At 56.5% G+C, this 21,306-nt stretch overlaps 1 protein-coding gene across 9 annotated transcripts in view; it reads left to right on the forward strand.

The window, feature by feature from the left end:
• Positions 1-21,306, forward strand: part of DNM2 (dynamin 2) — an 89,106-nt gene that overhangs the window by 23,905 nt on the left and 43,895 nt on the right. For 8 of the 9 annotated variants that reach the window (XM_078443398.2, XM_078443395.2, XM_078443392.2 and 5 more), the window contains exons 2-3: positions 8,605-8,678; positions 20,519-20,668. In XM_078443398.2, coding sequence (XP_078299524.1) covers positions 8,605-8,678; positions 20,519-20,668 — 224 coding nt within the window. The remainder of the gene's footprint in view (positions 1-8,604; positions 8,679-20,518; positions 20,669-21,306) is intronic. The other variant, XM_078443400.2, reaches the window with a different exon arrangement.

Here is a 21,306-nt window from a genome sequence, read left to right on the forward strand (position 1 = left end):
TCCATTTGCATTCCATAACACGACTTCCATCGGGCCCAGGTGTCACCTTCAAGTTTGTTGTTCCCACACAGGCAGAAAATGGGCACAAGCGTTTAAAAATATTTGGAGGACATCTGTTCTGTCCATCACACTTTGCTTTCAGCACTGCGGTCTGGATTCCCTCCTGGCCCGGTTCCAAGATTGATTGGGCCAATTCCATGCGAGCGGACATCTAGGTGGTTAACGGATTTCACTCTGGAAAGCACTGCCGCAGGGAGAGGCCATCCTTGCAGAATCACTCAGGAGAAGGAAAACGGGGTGACGTGGAGGAGGGGTGTCAGTAGGGGACAGTCAAGCCTCTCAAAAGAGTTGACATCTGAGTTGAATCCTGACTGACCAGAGGAAGCCAGGATCGTGAAGAGGCTCCGAGGAGATGTTCATTCCAGGCAGGGGGTCAGCACATGCAAAGGCCCTGCAGCAGAAATAGATTTGACCTGTTTGCTGTACCTTGACCAGCTGTGTGGCTCAGGGAGTGAGCGAGGTGGGGGTGAGGGCAGGGAGGTGACAGGGCGATTGCTCAGGGCCTTGGAGGCCATCGGGAGGACTTTGGAGCAGAGGAGGGTCACGGTCTGATTCATATTGTGTCCAGTTTTCCCTCGATTGTGTAGGGCAGATGGTCTCTTTTTGGGCACCACGGTAAGAACTTTGCATATCCTCCCAACTGCCTACCATCTGAGGCAGATGACATCGTCCCCACTTAACAAATAACAAATAAGGAAACTGAGGCACAGAAAGGTGACCAGACCTGTGCACATTGTCTAGAAAATAAATGGAAGTGCCTGGACTCCCGCTGGGGTCTGCCAGACCCAAGAGCCACGGCTGCTAGTCTCCATGGGTCACTTCCTGCATTTGTTCCTGGCCTGGCCTCCAGATGAGACCGTGGAGCCGGTGACACTGTGGCTGAGTGCCAGGGGTGGGGCTAGGCTCTGGAACCTGCAGGATTCCTGAGCAGGGAGGAGCCTGCTGGGAATTGTGAAGAGGTGGCACCCCAGAGTGGGACCGTGAAAGCCAACAAGACGCTGGCCCGCCCGCCTCCACCTGAGCCCCAGTCTCCTCGTTGGGTCCTTCATCCCACAAACTGGTCACTTGCCTCATGCCTGGCTCTGTATTGAGAGCTGAGAGATCGGAGAACGTGCCAGGCAGAGGACCCGGCTCCTCCTATGAGGCTGCCATTCTAATGGATAGGTGGGAGGAAAGGGACCACAGCCATATGAACGGACCAGTAAATTGGAAGATGCCGGTTCTGAATAGAATTGAGAATCGAGCAGGATGGGCACCTGCTTTATGTTCGGAGGGTGCTGGGACGTGGGTAGAGAAGAGATAGTTTGGCCAGGAGTTGCTAGTTGGCCCTGTGGATGTTGCAGGGAGAGAGTTCTAGGCTGCGGGAGCAGTCAGTGCAAAGGCCCTGAGGCAACCACACCTGTTTGGGGGCAACATGGCAGAGAATAGCATAGCAGGAGCTGAGTGAGTGAGAGGGAGAACAGGAGGAGGGGAGGTGACTGGGCAGGCTGTGCGGGGCCTTGTGGGCCTTAGAGGACTTGGGGTTTTTACCCTGAGGGAGGTGGGGGTCTTGGGAGGCCTCTGAGCAGAGGGAGGCAGCCACTGCATCCATACACACCATGTGGCCACTTTGGGGGCGAGGGTGGGTAGCCTAAGAGGCAGCAACTGTACTGGTCCAGGCAAGCACGAGTGGCCTGTGTCATGGCCGTGGATGTGCAGGGAAGCGGGCCAGTTTGTGCCCAGCTGGAGGTGGATCCAGCAGGGCTTGCTGCTGGGCGGAGTGGGCAGTGAGGGGTGGGAGGAGCCCTGGGTCTGCGGTCTGAGTCAGCCTGCCTGCCTCTTGGGGTGACTACAAGGACACAGTGACACCTGCCCGGGGCCACTGAGTGTGGGCTGGGCTCTGGGTCACCAGTGCTTACTGTTGGATGGCATCCAGATGGGTGGTAATGAGGCAGGGACTGGGTGGGGACCGGTGGGGCGTATAGACTGGATAGTGTGGCTCCAGAGGCCCGGCGATGAACTCTACTTCTTTTCTAGCAAAACCACAGAGGAAGCCCTGGGGGTTTGGGGGTGATTGGGGGCGGGGAGGGAGCAGCGGTGGTTCTGCATCATTGACATCTTTCCTGTGTTCCCATCCCAGCTCTGCTCCTTCCTTGCTGAGTTGCCTGGGCAAGTCCTGAAACTCTGAGCCTTAGTCTGCCTATCTGGGAAATGGGAGTGTTGGCCCTGGTTGCATTCTTTTGGTCTTGCTAGAGGGTTTGCTGAGATGTTGCCAAAGATGGGGTTAGAGCTGGGCTAGGGGGGCAGCCACTGCTTCCTATATGGGCTCTTATCAGAGCCTGAGAGAGTGGGCTGGGTACAAACAGGTCCCTGGAGTGTGGGCCTCCTGCTGAGGGCTTTTTCCATGGCTGGAGTTGTGCTGAGGTCTCCTAGCCACACTGAGGCTTTGAGTGACCCCCATGAGTATATGGCGATGAGGAAGGGATCCCAGCCAAGGGTGCTTACTGGGCCTCCTGTAAGGAGGCCATGCTGCTCAGGTGAGGGGTGACCTGGCCCTTAACAGCTCTGACTCATCCTCTGCCAGCTTATCTGTTTGTTTTCCCTCCCCTGGGAAAGCCTCCACCTGCCCACCTACCAGCCTGGGTTTTAAGCCTCTATTGTTCTCTTAGCCAGGCATCCCCACCCATGTATGGGGCTGGAAGTCAAAGGGCTCCTGGAGGGACCTTGGTCTCTGTTCAAACAACAGTAAATAAACAGCTGGGACTTCTGATCTGCCCCTGGTGCCACCACCTGCTGTGCCTTTCCCTCCCTACTCCCTACCACTTTCTTCTCAGGAGCCCTCATTACCTTCCAGGGAGAGGTGGCCCATTTTAGAGCTTGGAAACTGAGGCTCGGAGAGGGTGAAGTGATGGTGTGCGGGTCAGGAGGCCAGCGGGGCCTTCCCTGAAGGATGAGTGGCATCCTCTCATCCCACTGATGGCCGTGCCAGTGTCCAGAGAAGGTGGAGACCTGCCTAGGACCACACAGCTCATGGGGGCAGGGCTGGGCTTTGAACCCAGGCTCTCTGGTTCCAGCGTCCATATTCCTCTTGGCCACTCAACAAACTATTTAATGAGCACCTGCTGTATGCCAGGCACTGTTCTAGGTGCTGGAGATCTAGCAGTGACCAGGCCAGGGGAAGCCATGTGTTGTCACAGGGCTAGACTTCCATTGAAAGCCATGTTGTGGGAGTGGGAAAGGGCATGCGTTTGGGAGGGAGGGGTGCAGTCCACTGCATCTGCCCACGGGTGGGTGCGCAGTGCCTGTGGGGAGGAGGTTCCTGGCAGAGGAAACAGTCCCTGCAAAGACTAGAAGCCAGAAGTGAAGAGATCCCAGAGCAGGAGGAAGCAGGGGTGGGGCTGGTAGGATGGGCAGGTAGAGGACCCTGTCAACTGCGGGATGTGATTTCTGTAGGACGGAGGCTTGGAGGCCTTGTCTTTGTTTTAGAAAGAGACCATAGGGGCACCTGGGTGGCTTAGTCGGTTAAGCCTCCGACTTCAGCTCAGGTCTGAGTGTTCAACGCGGTGAGTTAGAGCCCTGTGTTGGAACCCAGCTTGGAGCCTGGAACCTGCTTCAGATTCTGTGTCTCCCTCTCTCTCTCTCTGCCCCTCCCCTGCTCATTCTCTCTCTCAAAAATAAATAAACATTAAAAAGAGAGAGAGAGAACCTTAGGTGGGGTACCTGTGTAGCTCAGTCAGTTAAGAATCCAACCCTGAATTTTGGCTCAGGTCATGATCTCACGGATGTGAGATTGAGCCCCATGTTGGGCTCCACATTGGGAGTGGAGCCTGCTTGGGATTCTCTCTCTCCCTGTGCCCCTTCCCTGCTCGTGCTCTCTTTCTCTCTGTCTCTCTCTCTCAAAAAAAAAAAAAAAAAAAAAAAAAAAAAAAGAACCATAGGTAACCTGGGAGGAGGATCCTGTGGGCCAGGCCTAGGCCCATAGATAGAGGCCAGGTGCAGCAATGAACCCCTACTCTGTGCCAAGGAACAGAGTAGACCCGGGCTCCTGTCCTGGGGGGCTACGTGGCAGAGGGGGGCAGGTAAGCAGATAAGTGACTTGAAGTGTTAGTGACGAGGAAGAAAATGAGGGCAGGTGGGCGATGGGGTGGGGTTGGAGTTGTAAGTGGGGGTGGCAAGTCTCCCTAGGGAGGTGTCATTTGGGCCAGAGCTGTGGGGAGTGAGTCACGGGGGTGCCTGTGTGGTACCCAGCTGACCTCCGTGGCGGGCGGGGTCACCCCGTCTCGCTGACTAGGAAACCCAGACCGGAGAGACAGGGAAGCTGGCGGGAGGCCACAGAGTGCGCAGGGCAGCCTGGGCGTCCAGTCGGGGTGGGGGTGGGTTGACTCAGGGCGGAGGAAGCAGAAGACTGAGGCTTGGAATTTGCCTCCACATAAGCGGATGGTGTTCTGGGCAGAGTTACGAGGGGAGATGGTCTCCTTCCACCACCCAGGCCGGGAAGGCCCCCAGGGCGCTCCTGCTGCCTTGTGCCAGAACATCCTCTGGGCGGACCTGAGGGCACAGCCGGACGGGCCCTTCCTCCCCGAGCCTCTTGGGAATTTCCAGGGAGCTGGTTTTGGGGGGACTGTCCAGGCTGAGTCCGCACTCGGTGTTGCCGCCCTTTCCACTCAGCAGTTCGAGAGCTTCCGGACACACGATTGGAGGAATCCCAGGGCGGCTGGCACTCCCAGCCTGGTGCGCAAGGCCCCGCGCGCCTGCTCGGCCTCGTCCTTCGGCCTCCTCCCCCTCGGGCTGAGCCTCCTTTGCCTGGGCTGCACCCTCCGGTCACCACCAAGCTCCAGCCCCGGCCAGCTGCCTTCCCTGCATGTGCCCGGAGCTCTTGGGTTCTCTTGGGCATCGTGCTGGTCCTCGTGTTGTTGCGAGGCGCTCACCGTCCGTTGTCTGTAGTGTTACCATTGTGTCCATGGTGCCTGGCCCCCCCAGACACACCCAGAACAGTTACAGGACAGCGTGGGCCAATACCTTGGCCCTGGCGGGGGTGATGCCCGCGGCTTTTGAGTCAGAGGTGTGGGCCCAGAGGCCGGGTGACCTCAGACGCCGTGAACTTCAGTCCATGTTCCCACCACTCCCCGATGCCTAGTGACCTTGTTTTCTTATGTAAGTTCACGCACTCAGGAAATCACCAGACAGATCAAGATAGAGTCCGTCCCAGGGGCGCCTGGGTGGCGCAGTCGGTTAAGCGTCCGACTTCAGCCAGGTCACGATCTCGCGGTCCGTGAGTTCGAGCCCCGCGTCAGGCTCTGGGCTGATGGCTCGGAGCCTGGAGCCTGTTTCCGATTCTGTGTCTCCCTCTCTCTCTGCCCCTCCCCCGTTCATGCTCTGTCTCTCTCTGTCCCAAAAATAAATAAAAAAATGTTGAAAAAAAAAAAAAAAAAAGATAGAGTCCGTCCCAGAAAGTTCCCCGGTGCCCCTTCCGGTCAGTTCTCCAAAGGGAACCAAGTGCTCTGATTTCTATCACCAGAGACGAGTTTTGCCTGTTCAGGTTCACCCTCTGACTCAGCAGGAGAAACGAGGGCGTGTGTCTACCAGAGGCATGTGTGCAAATGTTCCTAGCAGCTATATTTGGTTTTTCATTTTTAAATTTTTTTTAACGTTTATTTTTGACAGAGAGACCGAGCATGAGTGGGGGAGGGGCGGAGAGAGAGGGAGACCCAGAATCCAGTGCAGGCGCCAGGCTCCGAGCTGTCAGCACAGAGCCCGACGCGGGGCTCGAACTCACAGACCGCGAGATCATGACCCGAGCCGAAGTCGGATGCTCAACCGACTGAGCCACCCAGGCGCCCCAACAGCTATATGGGTAACGACCCCGAACTGGAAAGACCCCAAGTGGCCCATCCGTGCCCCAGGGCACGGGTCAGCAGTGGAAAGGAGCCTCCTGCAGTCACACACAGCAGCTTGGAGGAACCACATAGACAGGCGTGGGGAATTCATTCCCGTGCTTCTGTATCGTTTGGTCCCCGACCCGTTCCTGTTGTGGAGGAGGTGGAGAGGTGGAGTGGAAGATTCTGGTGCGGGACGTGCACACCGTCACCGCTGCTGTCTGTGATTCTGTTGGAGGGCCGGCGCCCATGGTTTCCAAGATGCCACATCTCTGATGTGCAAGGGACCTCCTGTCCCTGCCTCTCAGGTCTTTGCCTCTGAGCCGGGTTGCCTGGGGCTCTGGGAGTGCCAGGGCCAAGGCCAAGTGTGGTGTTTGAGAGGTTAACAGCCACCAGCAGGCCCACCCTGTCCCTGGCATCTGCCGTGAAGTGGCTCTGCTCTCCTGGAGACATTGGGATGGATGTCCCCTCTGGTGAGGGCCGAGGTGAAAAACTGACTGACTTTGGGGCCTGGTGACCTGCTTGGGGCCTCCTCGCCATTTCCCCGCTCTGCCCTATCTGCACCCCTACATGTAGCTCACCTCCTGTTTCCCCTTCTCTGCCCAGGCCAGCTGCCAAGCCCTCTTACCTCCGTAGCGTGTCTTCTTTGTCCCCAGCACCTCCATCGTAACACCTGAGGTGTAGAGGGTGACTTTGCCACCAGGGGCCCCGGGCTTCGTCCTCCTGGGGCTCACCGGCGTCCTTAGGATGTTCTTCTGTCTCTTTTGGGCCCCCCCCCCCACCCTCCATGGTTGGACTGTCCTCTCCTGAACTGCTGTCAGCTCTGTCCAGTGTCGGTCCACTGCTCTCTGTTCCTGCCGCTCTGGGTCTAGCCTCTGTCATCACATACGTGGACCAGTGCAGTCCCCTCGTGCCTTGCCTGCCTCTGGACTCCCACCCGTGCCTTTGCGGCCGCCAGAGGGTTTATTTATTTTGAGAGAGAGACAGTGTGAGTGGGGGAGGGCAGGGGGGCGGGCAGAGGATCTGAAGCAGGCTCTGTGCCGATAACAGAGAGCCCGATGCGGGGCTTGAATCCATGAGCTATGAGATCATGACCTGAGCCGAAGTCAAACGCTCGGTCAACTGAGCCATCCAGGCTCCCCTGTCCTTCAGAGGGTTCTTTTAAAGCCACACCCCTTTAAAAGCACACAGAGTTATAATCTGGCTGTCCCCAACCCCCATCGGGCTGCTTTGCTCTAAGAATGATGACCGGACTCCGGCACCCCCGTCACCCCACCCCTCTCTGGGCCTGTCTGCCTGAGCGCCCCACTCTGCTGCTCGGACTGTGCCCCTGTGGGGCCTTTAGAGCCCTGAGGCCCACAGAGGGCCCCTCGTCTCAAAGGCCGGGCTGCAGGTCCCCCTGAGCGCGAGCCGGTGGGCCAACCTTACGTGGTCACTGCCACCTCCTTGCGCTCAGCCAGCGGAGGTGAAGTGCGGTGGGGCCGCCCACAGGATGTCATGTGTGGCGCATGCCCGGTATGCCTCCTTCCCTCCAGCACCCACCGGGTTATTAACACGTTCCCAGGGATTCTGCCAGCCAGCCTGAGCTGAGAACCAGTGACCCCTCCTCTGGGGCCTTCCAGGCTCCCAACAGGGGTTCCCGACGCTAGGAGGTGCCCTCCTGAGGCACTGTGGCTGTCACAGTACTGGGGAGCGGGTTGGTGCCGGTGGCCCTGGGTTGAGAACCCCAGGATGCTGTTGTCTTGCTGTATTTGGGACACACCTGCCCAGCACCACTAGTCCTGTGTCCCGCACAGATTACAAATAATCTAAACATTGGTGTGCAAGCCTTGTTTGAAACTTTCTGAACCTGGAACTTTTCTCCATTTTACATGAGACAACAAAGAATCCTTTGCACGTCTTTAATCTCCGAAAATCCCTCTTCTACTTCCACGCTCACTGGACCCTGGCTCTTCGGCTTTCCTTTCTTGATGGTCCAGAGTGCCTTCTGGTCGTCCTGCTTTGCATGAATCCACATGTAGTGGTGTAAGTCAGTCCAGCTGGTGCCTGAGTATTTCCATGGTGAAATACACAGGGTATGTTTCTTTATTTAACAGCTTTATTGAGGGATTGTTTATATGCTAGGAAAATTCACCCATTTCAAATGCAGTGGTTTTTAGTACACTTACAGTAAATATTAGCATCACCACAGTCAGGTTTTAGGACATTTCCGGAAAGCTCCCTCCTCATGTCCCACCCCTTGGGCAGCCATTGATCCACTCACTTCCTGCCTGCATCGCTTTGTCTTTTTGGGACATGAAACATGTATTTTGTCATCAACTACTTTCCTTTTATTTAGTCTTCGTATCATACATAAGGCATTAAATTAAAACATGTATGTAGGAAATGAACTCATTTCTTTGGGGTGCAGGAGATATTGTTCAAATATCTGTCAGCGAAAGGGCTCTGGGGGCATGCTGGGGCTGGAGCACGGCCAGCCAGAGGGAAACGGTTCCATTCCCCACCAACCTTCATTCCAGTCCCTCTTCTGCCCCCGGTGGCCTCAGGACCCTCCAAGATCTGGCTGGGATCTTGGTATCTTTGCTGAGGTTGCCCCAGTCGCAAGGCGGGATTGCTTCACACGTGTGGTCACACTTCCTGCCCCGCGAGCCAGCCGCTGAGTAATTTCTGTCCTTTTCCCCTCCCACAGGGACTTCCTTCCCCGAGGTTCAGGAATCGTCACCCGGCGGCCTCTCATTCTGCAGCTCATCTTCTCAAAAACAGGTACAGTGAGTGGGGCAGTTCGCTGCTGCAGCAGATAATGAGTGTGGGCGTGTCCGGGGTCTTGGGTCATCATTTGGGCTTGAACTCATGTTCTCCATCTGTGTAGGGAAGTTGAAGCGCAGTTCAGTGAACACCCACCCCTCGTGTCCTCAGTTGTGACCAGGCTGCCAGGTGCCGTGTCTGCTTGCTGTGTTGTAGATAACACACTTTTTGCTGAACGAACGCTTTCAAAATCAGTAGCATGTGACACATCAAGCCGGAGTGCTTCGGTGCGCCTCCCCTTGCCTTGAGGACGCCTTCCTACAGTCACGGAATCACACCCAGGAAAAGGAATCATTCCTGCACGTTATCTGATGCCCAGTCCATAATCAGGTTGCCACTTGTCCCCCAGATACCCTCCCTGGCTAGTTTTGCAGTGCTCTGATCTGCCCCCTGCTGCACCGCATTGTCCCGTCTCCTCTTTTCATTAGGGCAGCATGGCCACTTGAGTCACGCTGTTGGCTTTTGGAGAGGCCCACCCATTGAATGTAGAATGGCCCACGCGGAGATTCTTTTCTGGCTTCCCCTGGGTGGCCTCCGTTTGTTTCTGTTCTTTCCACACAAGCCTGGCATGACGTGGGCGTGTCTCCCACAATAAAACCCAGTCAGGCCTCCTTAGAAAGCATCGTGGGTCAGAAGCTGGAACGGGACAGAGGAGCTGTCGGGGGCATGGCCTCACCTCTCTCCAGAGCCCCAAGCGGCCTCCATGCTGCTTCCCCACTGACCTGGAGTATCACCGTAGGTCAGTTCAGGATTCATTGGGCGCCAGTCTCACCACACGACCCGGTTAAACACACCCATACTAGGAAGGCAGCTGACACACCCCCATTTTACAACTGGAGGAAACTGGAGCTTAGCCTCGTCACTTGTCTTGACTCTCTGCTGTGCTCCAGTCACGCCCTCTCGCTTTCATCTTCTGACTCCGCCCAGCCCAGCTGGGGGGAGGCGTGGCTCCAATGAGAGGCGATAGCGGATTGGTCCACACCTCCTCTTCGTGAGCCCTGCCATGTCATAGGCCACAGGCAAGCCAATGGGCTGCTTTCTGTGGATTCAGAGGTCCGATCAGCTGGGCCCAGACTGGCGCAGCAGAGCCCCAGTTTTCAGATGGCAGTGGGTCAGAGTCGTGTAAGGCTTGGCCTGGTGGGTTTTTGCTTCTCATTCAGCAGGTTTCAGCAGTTTGGGGGGGGGGGGTGAGAATATGCATTTTTTTTTTTTAATTTTTTTTTTTTCAACGTTTTTTATTTATTTTTGGGACAGAGAGAGACAGAGCATGAACGGGGGAGGGGCAGAGAGAGAGGGAGACACAGAATCGGAAACAGGCTCCAGGCTCCGAGCCATCAGCCCAGAGCCCGACGCGGGGCTCGAACTCACAGACCGCGAGATCGTGACCTGGCTGAAGTCGGACGCTTAACCGACTGCGCCACCCAGGCGCCCCGAGAATATGCATTTTAATGAGTTCCCAGCTGATGGCTGATGCTTCTGGCCGCTGGCCACTCGGGGAAAACCTCTGCCCTGCTGGGTAGGCCCTGGGAGCTAAGACTGCCGGGGTTCAGATCGTGACTCTGCAGCTTACTGGCTGTATGGCCGCTGGGGAGGGACTCCTGCTCATGATGTGTTTCCTTTCTGGACAGTGAAGATAATAATAGCAGCGACTTTGTCGGTTGCCATGAAGACCGCATTATTCAATATGTCCAACCCTCGGAACAGTGCCTGGCACTCGAGGTCCTCCCGTGTGGTGCTGACTCAGTGGCTGTAGTTTTGTGCTTTCTACTGGTCTGTTTGGGACAGCTTGCTGGGAGAACAGGTCTGATGGCTTTCTGCACTGGAAGGTGGCAGGAAGCCCCCCCCCCCCACCCCCATCACCTCCTCGGTGGCTGTCACCCAGCTGTGGTCCACTGAGCACTTAATGCATGCCACAGGCTGGTCCACGCCCAGGGCACAGCAGTGACTGGACCAAAGCTGCTGCCACCACCAGTCACCTGCCCCCTTGGCACTCCATTGGTGCCGGGGGACGGAAGTGGGAGACTTGGGGTGAGACCAGCAGGGAGACAGGCAGTCCTGGTCCCCACCAGGTGGGAGTGTGTGTGTAGAGAGGGGTGGGTGACTAACTTCATCTGGAGGGTGGGACATCCCGGGGCATCTCTGAAGAAGTGATGTTGGAGCTGAGGCTGATGGGAACTCTCCTTCCCAGCAGAAAGTGGTAGATGTGAAGAGCAGTGAAGGCAGAAACTCTGAGGGTGCACATCAGCCTAGTGCCTGACCCGGACTGATGCTGGCGTCTCTGTTCCCGTCACCCCCACTTTACAGAGGATGGAACTGAGGCTTCCAGAGATGAGGCCACTTGCCTGAGAGCACTCAGGAGGGTCACCGTGAGAGCCCAGCCTGAAACACACATGGTGGAGTGCACCCTGAGGCCGAGGTGTCACTTGATCACATCCCGTGGCTGCTGGTGAAAAAGAGAACACGGGAGCCAGCCCAGGGTAGGGGACCCAGAGGAGATGGAAGTGGTGCCTGGGGACATGTAGGGACAGGGTGGCAGCTATGGAGATAGGGTCATGGTTGGATCCTGTTGGGCTGGCGGTGGAGGTCGGGAGAGAGGCCCAGGTGTCCCATATGGAGCTGTGTCTCAGCTCACATACTCCTCTTTCCCCACCTGACTGTGGCGTCTCCAGTCTCTCTCTCTCTTTCATTAACTTTTATTTTTGAGAGAGAGCTCATGAGCAGGGGTGGGGCAGAGAGAAGAGGGGACAGAGGATCTGAAGCAGGCTCCGCACTGTCAGCACAGATCCCGGTGAGGGGCTCAAACTCACGAACTGTGAGATCATGACCTGAGCTGTAGTTGGACGCTTAACCAACTGAGCCACTGAGGCATCCCTCCAGTCTTTTACTGCTGCCAGTAGATGTGTGCCCACTCTGTGCTCAACCTCAGCTGGATGCCAGGGAGGCAGCATGGAGTGGCAGACAGGGGATGCTGTGGTCAGGCCGAGAGGGGAAAGGGCAGGGGGTGTGGGAGAGTATATTGGACATTGGATCTACTTTGGGAGAACATTCTGGGCCGGGGCAACAGCATGTGCAAAGTTATGAGGTGGGGCTGGGGGGAGAGGCAGGAGGCAGGTGATGTGGCCTGGCAGTCTGGTGATGGATTCAGGCAGTGAGAGCCCAGGGAGCACTTGGGTGGGGAAAAACTGGCTCAGCCCCTGGCTGCCTTGTGGAGGAAGGATGGGCAGAGATAGGAGTGCAGGCAGGGAGGCCAGGGAGAGGTTAGTCTAGAGCCAGGCAAGAGGTCATGAGGCCTGGCCCAGGGCAGTGCTGTGGGTGAGGGTGAAGGGCAGTCTAGAGTGACCCTGAGGTGGGGGTCCAGGGCGATGAACAGCAGAGGTGCCTGGGCTGGGTGGGAGGCGGGACACCCCACTAGCAGGAGGGAGGAAGCTGAGTGTAGTGTGGGACGTGCTGATTGGTAGAGGGCCCTCTAGGGGCTATGTGGGGCTGCACTGCTTCTAGAGAATAGACTTTTGTCCCGCTGACTCCTGAGAACAGGACTCAGCAGCCAGGCAGCTACCCCTTATTTCTGGGGCCTGGGGCAGGTGGCCTCTCTCTCTGTGTCTCAGCTTCCTCATCTGTAAAATGGGGGTGATAGTGGTACCCCCTTTGTGGCCCTGGCACCCCATGTGGCTTTGGTGTGCCTGCCGCCTCCTGTAGGGTCTGGGGTCCCACGATGTGACTCGGAGGCTGGGCCTCAGCCCTCCTTTCTGATGCCTGTGACATCCAGTGATGCTGGCTTCTGGTCCAGACTGCTCTTGGTGAGCCATTACTTGTAACTTTTTTTTTTTTTTTTTTTTTTTTTTTTTTTAAAGTAAGCTCCATGCCCATTTTGGAGCCTAAACACCAGGGCTTGAATTCACAACCCTGAGGTCACGACCTGAGCTGAAATCAAGAGTCAGATGCTTAACCAACTGAGCCATGCAGGCACCCCAGACTTTTAATCTGCTTAGTTTAAAAATTACCTAAGACTGAATGGGGCACCTGGCTAGTACAGACAGTAGAGCATGTGATTCCTGATCTCAGGGTTGTACATTTGAGTCCCATGTTGGGCATAGAGATTACTTAAAAATAAAATCTTTAAAAAAAAAAAAATTACCCTAAGACCACAGCCACCAGGAAGTTTGATGGCTCACGGGTGATCCCTGCTTCTCCTTGGGAAGAACCCCTGGCCTTGTAAACCCTGGGTGCTAGGGACTGTTCTGGTGTGGAATGTGGCCTCCTGAGCCTCCCTTCCCTTGACCTTGACTGTTGCTGTCAGGGACCAGAGAGGGGGTGGCTCCCAGCTTCCTTTTTAAAGCTTTGTGACCCCGACAGGGCCTTGCTGAACTCTGGGACCTCACCTCCTCCTGCTCCCTAGCTGGAGCCACAATCCCCCTGCTCACTCACCCTCAAGATCGGCTCGTCCATTCACACTTCCACGCCTTTGCCCCCACAGCGCTCCCTCCCTGGAACATCGTGCCTCACCTTCCTTCTCCCCTTCCTCCTCCCCTGGGTGAGCCCCAGCCCCCCACCCCATCATTGCTCCCTCGGTTCATCCTCAGGTAGCCTCATCTCATTCCGATATTCTTAATGGTTTTTCTCCCCCCAAAAGTCAGTGGCAGAAAGCACGGATCTGCTTTGTTGTGGGATTGTCAACAACCCTTTCTCCAGCACCTGTCGTCTGGGCCTGGCCCTGGCAGGGCCTTTTCTATAAAGCTGGTAGAGTCTGCAGCATTCGGGGCATGGCCTTGTGTCTTGATGAGGAAACAGGGCCAGGATGCCAACTGGGGCTGTCACTTTCTCCAGTACGTGGTGTGGGGTTTGCCACGTGTTCAGTGGACATTCACCGCGTGGCTCACGATCAGCTCCGTTCTGACACTGTCTGCCTGGGGAGAGTGTCACATCCCACAGGATGGGGGCTCAGTCCCACCAGACCGTCGTCCTCCGCCCCACTGCCAGTCACAAGTCCGGGTTGTCACCTGTGCGTCTCGCCCCCTGGCCGTAGATCTGAGTGAGGTTCCCACGACCCCCTCTTCAGGTTCGATTAATTTGCCAGAGCAGCTCACAGAGCTCGGGAGAACCGATCACTCACCGGATGGGTGGCTGGTGTGAAGGAGACAACCCAGGAAGAGCCCGACAGAAGGGATGCGCAGGGCAGTGTGGGGAAGGGCCGGGGCTTCCATGCCGTCTCCAGGCGCCCCTCTCCCGGCTCCTGCATGTGTTTACCAGCCGGGAAGCTCTCCGAAGCCCGTCCTTCGGGTTTTATTTTTATGGAGACTTCATTACGCAGGCACGACTGATTGAATCATTGGCCTTTGGTGATTGATTCATCCTGGAGCCCCTCCCCCCTCCCCCCTCTCCCCTCTCCGGAGTTGGGGGTGGGTAGGGCGGGACTAAAAGCTCCAGCCTTCTGATCGCATAAATTGGTCTCCCTGGCACAGCCCCCTTCCTTAAGTGCTTTCCAAAACTCACCTCATTCAACTAATGTGTCGTTGAGAGGGGCTGGCTGTGAATGTTTAGACACCTTTATGACTCTTAATCACTTAGGACATTCCGAGGATTTTAGGAGCCCGGTGTCAAAAATGGAGGGTGGAAATCCAAATGTGTATTTCTTACTGTAGATCACAGTAGCACGCCTTCCCAACGGCCGTGCGTCCTAGACTGGGAGGTCTTCACGACTTGTCTCAAATCCGAGGGAGCTTGAGGACCCAACAGCCTCGGGAGGTGCCACACGCTTTGCCTCTTCTTGGTTGGCTGAAGCCTCTGCACCGTCTGCCTCGGTTGGCTCCATCTGATCGCGTGGTACTCAGGCTCGCCCGAGTGCGTTCGAGTCCCCGAGTCGGTCCTCCTGACCCCGGGCCAGCATGCCTGTTGATGCCAGCTTTGGGGAAGGCAGACCCCATCTCCCACCATCAGGAGTCAGCCTGGCAGTTCCGCTCCTCCCTGGGTTGAGAATGGGGAAGGGACGGGCCAAGTCCCATGAATACCTGGGCAGGGCTCCTCCTTGCACCGCCCTCCTGAGACCCCGAGGCAGCCTCCCCTGACTGGCAGCTCAGCTAGTCCCCGTGGGCCTGGCGGTGTGGGATTTGATGTCGTAGCAGCCCCACACTTGGGTTCTGTGTTGTCTCATTTCCTTTGGGGAAACTGAGGCACTGAGAGGAGGGCGAGGCTGGGAGGGGCTAGGCACGCCCATCTCTCTCTCCTGTCACCTTCCCACACGTCATGGTGCCTGATTCAGCCTTTCCAGGCTGGAGGGGCTGGGCTGAAGGCTGGGTTGCTCCGGCAGAACTTGGGCATTTCACAGTCTGCCCGCGGGGTGGGGAGGGTGCCTTCTTCGGTCCTGTGGACCTCCTCCAGCTCCTTTAAAACAGGAGGGCCCTGGGGCGCCTGGGTGGCTCAGTCGGTTAAGAGTCCGACTTCAGCTCGGGTCATGATCTCACAGTTCGTGGGTTCGAGCCCCGCGTCGGGCTCTGTGCTGACAGCTCAGAGCCTGGAGCCTGTTTCAGATTCTGTGTCTCCGTCTTTCTCTCTCCTCCACTGCTCATGCTCTGCCTCTCTCTTCTCAAAAAAAAAAAAAAATAAACGTTAAAAAATTTTAAAAAATAAATAAATAAAAATAAAACAGGAGGGCCCTAAGACCCCTCACGAAGCCAGGCCTGAGGGAACCGGGCCACTGTCATGGGGCTGCTTCCTTGGGCCCTGGGTGGTCTGATACCCAGAGGGTGGACACATGTACTCGTCATCTGCCTTCTAAGGGCTCTTCTTCTTTTTTTTTTTTAAATAAATTTTTTTAATTAAAAATTTTTTTTTAAGTTTATTTTGAAATGAGCCAGTGGGGGAAGGGACAGAGAGAGAGAGAGAGAGAGAGAGAAAGAGAGAGAGAGAGAATCCCAAGCGGGCTCTGCACTAGTGTCCGACACGGGGCTTGAACACACGAACCATGAGATCATGACCTGAGCTGAAGTTGGATGCTTAACCGACTGAGCCACCCAGGCGCCTCTTGAGGACACTTTCTTGAAGGGCCTGGGAGATGCCCAATGTGGGGATTGGCTGTTTAGCACAATGGGGACATACTTGGGACTCGAGAGAGTGATGTCCTCCTAGGCTGTGGCACCTAATGATTTTTAATAGGTCCCTCAATAAGTTTTATTAGACAGCCACTAGGCACCAGGCACCGGGGAGAGTGGTGACGGAAGCTAAGTGCTCACTTGCAGCTCCAGCCTTAGCAGGGGACACTTGAGCACATGGTGTGTCGGTGCGAGGAGCGCCGTGGAAGAGAGGGCAAAGTGCCAGGGCATCTCCTGGGTCCCAGGTGGTCTGGGTGGGCCTCCCGGAGGAGGTATTTAGAGCTGAGACCTGAAGGAGATGAGGGAACAAGTCCTGGAGGGAGGGCAGAGCCTCTTTCTAGAAAAAAGCCAGAAGTGCATTCACTGTCCCCACAGTTACGATGCTGGCGGGAAGCCCTGCGGTGGGAGAGGGTGGCTGGCGCCTCTGGGTCAGCAGCACGAGTGCTGGACAAGGGCCCAGGTTATTGCTTCACTCCTGGAGTGTTCCAGGCCCTGGGCCGGGTCCCTGGAACCCCCGGGGCTGCCCGTCCTCCCGAGGAAGGGTGTGGCTCTGCAGGGTAGCAGTGGCGGGTGTGTGGCTGTCAGTGCTACAGCAGGGGACAGGGACCGGCGGGACCGGACTGGACTGGCCGGGTCATCTGTGCATGAGCAAGCGAGGGCTAGCAAGCATGGCAGCTGGGATGGGGACAGAGGTGCATGGCTTCTGGGGACGAGGTGAGAGGGAGTCTCCAGTCATCCCAGACTCTGAGCTCAGCCTTAAGGCCTCTGACTTGTTCTCTGAGACGGGATCATTAAAAAAATCATTAGCATTCTGGCAAGTACAGGGCAGTGGCGCCCCGGGCAAAGCCCTGCCCACCTGTTTCTCAGGGAGGCTGCCCCCCTCCCCTTCCCTCCTTCCCCAGATGCCCTGGGCCCAGAGCATCCTCAGGGATGCTCTCTGCCCACTGTTGCCCTTGCCTGCCTCCATCATGGTGGGGCAGGCAGGGCAGGGCGGGGGGCTGGAGTCGTGTTACCTCCTCCAGGAGGTCCCCACCCTCCAGATTCTGGTGTGTTGGGTCTCTTTTGAGTGTCTGTGGCACCTGCCGTGACATGCTTGTGCAGCATCCATCGTCCCACCAGACCAAGAGCCCAGCTCAGGACTGGGCCTCTATGGTCAAGAAGAGCTTGGGAAGGAAGGAGGGAGGAAGAGAGAGAGAGAGAGGGAGGGACGGAGGGAGGGAGGGACGCAGGGAGGAGAAAACAGCAGGTGGCCTTGCCAGTGCCCCCGTCCCTGCCCAATCTCCCATATATACAGCTTGATGGCCTTGGAGTTGGGCCCCCTTATAGAGCTGAAGCAGGGACCATATTTTATTTATTATTTATTTTTATTTTTTAATGTTTTATTTATTTTTGAGAGAGACACAGAGCATGAGTGGGGGAGGGGCAGAGAGAGGGAGACACACAGAATCCGAAGCAGGCTCCAGGCTCTGAACCCCCAGCACAGAGCCTGATGTGGGGCTCGAACTCAGGAACAACGAGATCGTGACCTAGGCCTAAGTGGGACGCCCAATCAACTGAGCCACCCAAGCACCCCAGGGACCATATTATCTTTCTGGTAGTCATTCACTCACGCATACAATTATTGAGCACTTCAGTAGGTATACTCAGAGGGAAGCCCAGGGACACGGAGTGAATAGCGCAGATTCAGATCCCTGCCCTGTACGGTGGCCCTTTTAATAGGGAGCCAGGAAAGACACAGGATGAGAAGGTCAGCGTTGTTAGAAGGCAGCCATGTTTGGAGGGTCATAAGGCAGAGGAGGAGGAAAGAGATTGGAGAGGTTTGTCATCTTGGGTGGGGGCCAGAACAGACCTCCTGGAGAAGGTGACACTTGAACAGACCTGAAGGAGGTGAGGGAGGGAGCCTGCAGGAAGAGAGAAGAGCCAGTGCAAAGACCCTGAGGCAGAAGCCCAGAGTGGCTGGAGGAGAGTGAGTTGAAGTCAGAGCTGGGGATGTGGTTAGCTGGGAGCCATAGATGGTTCTGAGGAAATGAGGGCTGAGGTCCGGCTTTATGAGGGTCAGTGTTGTGGGGGAAATCAGGCTTGGAGGAAGCTTTTATTTTTTCCTTTTTTGGTGGAAGCTTTTTAATGTTAATATCAACGCTGGAATCCAGCATATGGTTCTAAAGTGACAAGGAGCCCAGTAAAGCGGGCTGTGAGGGGGATGAGCCCAGCAGGCTCCTGAAACTTCCTCTTGGTTTCTGCTGCCTGTTGGCTTCCTGGGGAAGAAGCTATGGTTTTCAGGGCGCCTGGGCGGCTCAGTCGGTTGTGTCTGACTTCAGCTCAGGTCATGATCTTGCCGTCCGTGAGTTCGGGCCCCACGTCGGGCTCTGTGCTGACAGCTCGGAGCCTGGAGCCTGCTTCGGATTCTGTCTCCCTCTGTCTCTGCCCCTCCCCCGCTCACGCTCTGTCTGTCTCTGAAAAAATGAATAATCAACCTTAAAAAAAAAAAGAAGCTATGGTTTTCTGGCACCGTCTCACATCCTGCCAATGAAGGAGTTGGTAGAAGGGGAGGCTGCCCCTGGACTCTAGGGGCCATAGCCGGCAGGTCCTGGTCCCATAAACACAATCCCAGGGTGACCTGGCCCTGACTGGGGAGGAGGCCCAAGATGCAGGATGAAGTGTCAGGTGGCATGGAGTTTAGGAGGGCTTCCCGGGAGAGGCAACAGGCCCTGGAGGAGGTGGACCAGGGCCTGGAAGAGCAGGGTGCACAGGGGAGAGGGCCTGTGTCCCGGCCCCCAGTCCCTTCCCCTTGGCTGTGCTCCTGCAAGGGGGGTCGTTTCCGGTGGGTGCCGAGCCCAGGGCCTTGAGCCGGATGAGAACTGAGGTATGCTGTGGGGGGTTGGGGGACTGTGCCATTTCTGGTGGCCGCTGCCGGAAGAGCAGTCAAGCGTTTCCTCTGGTCCCTGTGGAGGGCTAGAGCGCGACTGTCCTTGGGAACTGGGTCGGCTGATGGGGGCGGGGCAGGGGCTGTGACTAGACCCTCCAGCAAGTGTCCTCATGGCCCCTGTTCCCCAGGGCCAGCGCCCATGGTGGAGGTGGTGCTCGGTGATCCGAGCCCACAGAGTCCCCCTGCCCTGAAGCAGAGAGGTTAACAGCCTGCCGGTGGCCTCACAAAGGCCACGTGACTTGAGAGCCACCACCTGGAGACAGATTCTCTGAACTCCAAATCCCAGCCCCCCCACCGAGCTTGGGCCAAGTCACTTCACCTCTCTGGGCCTCCGTTTTCACATCTGTGGAACGGGCATCATGCAGATGCCTGCCTAAGGTATTCGCTCTCGAGGGGCACAGGGGACCACACGCAGGGCTTGGCTAGAGCCAGCAGGGGCCGAATGTCGGCCACGGTTTATTAGGTCACGGAGGTGGGGTGGCGACCCCCTTTGTGCTCATTTCTTTCTGCCTTGTGTCTGGGGAGAGATTCTAGACCTGCCCGGTTTTCTCTCGTCGTAGGGCTCCGCCCCCATCCTTTGTACCGATCCTTCGCAGCGGACGGTATGTCTGTGCTGCGATGTGTGTAGCCACGTCTCCTGCTGACCTGCTGACCGTGGAGGCGATCTCTAGTTCTCCTCTTGGCCTGTCCGTCGCAGTCCGGTTCTTTGGGCTGTTTGCCGGCGTGATTTCCTTCCATCTCTTCGGCGTCACTGCAGAGCCACGGTCTCTGAGCCTGCAGGCCGCCCCCAGCCCAACATTTACTATGAAAATACGCACATCGGGAAAAGTCGAGGAATTGTACAGCGAACGCCTGTAGGCTCAGTACCTACACCTTAGGATGAACACATTTTATTCTTGCCTTATCCCGTGTCTGATGGGACCGCCGCTAACTGGTAGTCCCTTCCTTGTGGCCCCGCACCTCGGCATCAGTATGGCTTGTAGGTACCCTGGGCTCACAAGGCATGAAGAGGCCTCCTGTGTCCACATGAGACCCTGCCCAGAAAGCGGTTCTCCTGAGCGGTTCACGTCTAGGTGGGGGACCCTGTGAACAGCCAGATGAGGAGAGACAGTGAGACGGGCTTTGGTGAGGCCACAGTGGTGTCTCCCTCTCCATACTGTGCCACATGTCTTGGGGAGGAAGGACAGATGGGTCCCATGGATGTGCGTCTGGGCTCTTGGCAAGCTGGAGAGTGCTGGCAGCTTCGACTCCTCTAGGACGGTGGCTTCTCTTTGACCCACAGCAAGGGAGGTTCTAACATCATGACTCTGGACCCAGTCTCACGTCTAACAGCAGAGCGGAAGCTTCATCACATGGGCACCCCCCGCGGTCTGGTGACGCATGCCGGCATTTCCTCTTCTGTTCATCAAAAAATCACAGATGCTGGTTACACCCACCTGTTGGTTTTTTTGTTTTGTTTTTCTTGGAGTTTGTCACGACGCGTGGTTTCACAAAATACTTCACAGAGAGTTTCCATCCCCCAGGGACAGAATCTTCACTGGTTTTGTTCCTTGAGGAACTCAAGGTCTGGTGGGAGACTCGGCCTGTAGAAGCGGGCCCCCCCCCCCCCCCCCCCCCAGTACTCACTGCGAGAACGACTCTGTTGTTCCCCAAATTCCTGGAGCACCTGTGACCAATGCCACGCTTTCCCTGCTTGATAAGACACCTGTCCCAGAAGGCCATCTGCCCCCTACCCACAGCAAGACTGCTGCTCCCTCCCATTTTGAACTTCCTTCTTCCTTTTTCAGAATATGCCGAGTTTTTGCACTGTAAGTCCAAAAAGTTTACAGACTTTGATGAAGTCCGACAGGAGATCGAAGCGGAGACCGACAGGGTCACGGGGACCAACAAAGGCATCTCCCCAGTGCCCATCAACCTGCGGGTCTACTCGCCACACGGTAGGCAACACAGGCACAGATGCTCTGGGGCAGAGGGAAGTCGGGTCCAAAGCACCCTGATGAAAAATATAACCCCTTCCATGTTTCTTCACGCGCACGCAGCCCTCTTGATCTCTGTCTTCCCGCTTTTTTGTTTATGTTTATTTTTGAGAGAGAGAGAGACAGAAAGAGCATGAGTGGAGGAGGGGCAGAGAGAGAGGGAGACACAATCCGAAGCAGGTTGCAGGCTCCAGGCTCTGAGCTAGCTGTCAGCACAGAGCCTGATGCGGGGCTCGAACTCACGAACCGTGAGATCATGACCTGAGCTGAAGTCAGCCACTTACTTACATGACTGAGCCACCCAGGTACCCCTGTTTTCCCACTTTTGACAGGGACATGGTTTCGAGGGATCAGTCTCAGCTGGGAAGATGGTTGGGGGTGGTGGTGACTGGGGCAAATTGCAGCCGTGCGCTCCTGGGAAAAGGGTGGCCGCAGCGTGGCTTCCAGGAGATGGGGGCCGCAGAATGACTCCAGCCCAGGGGAGCCGGGGCTTCTGGAGCTTGCAGAGGAGCCAGAAAGCCAGTCTTCCCTGCAAAATGTTCTGAGTTTAAAAACTCTGCCGCCATGTACGACTGCCCTGGGGCGTGGATTTCTAACTC

This window comes from Panthera onca, chromosome A2 (genome assembly GCF_046562875.1).
Source record: "Panthera onca isolate mPanOnc1 chromosome A2, mPanOnc1 haplotype 2, whole genome shotgun sequence".
Lineage (NCBI taxonomy): Eukaryota > Metazoa > Chordata > Mammalia > Carnivora > Felidae > Panthera > Panthera onca.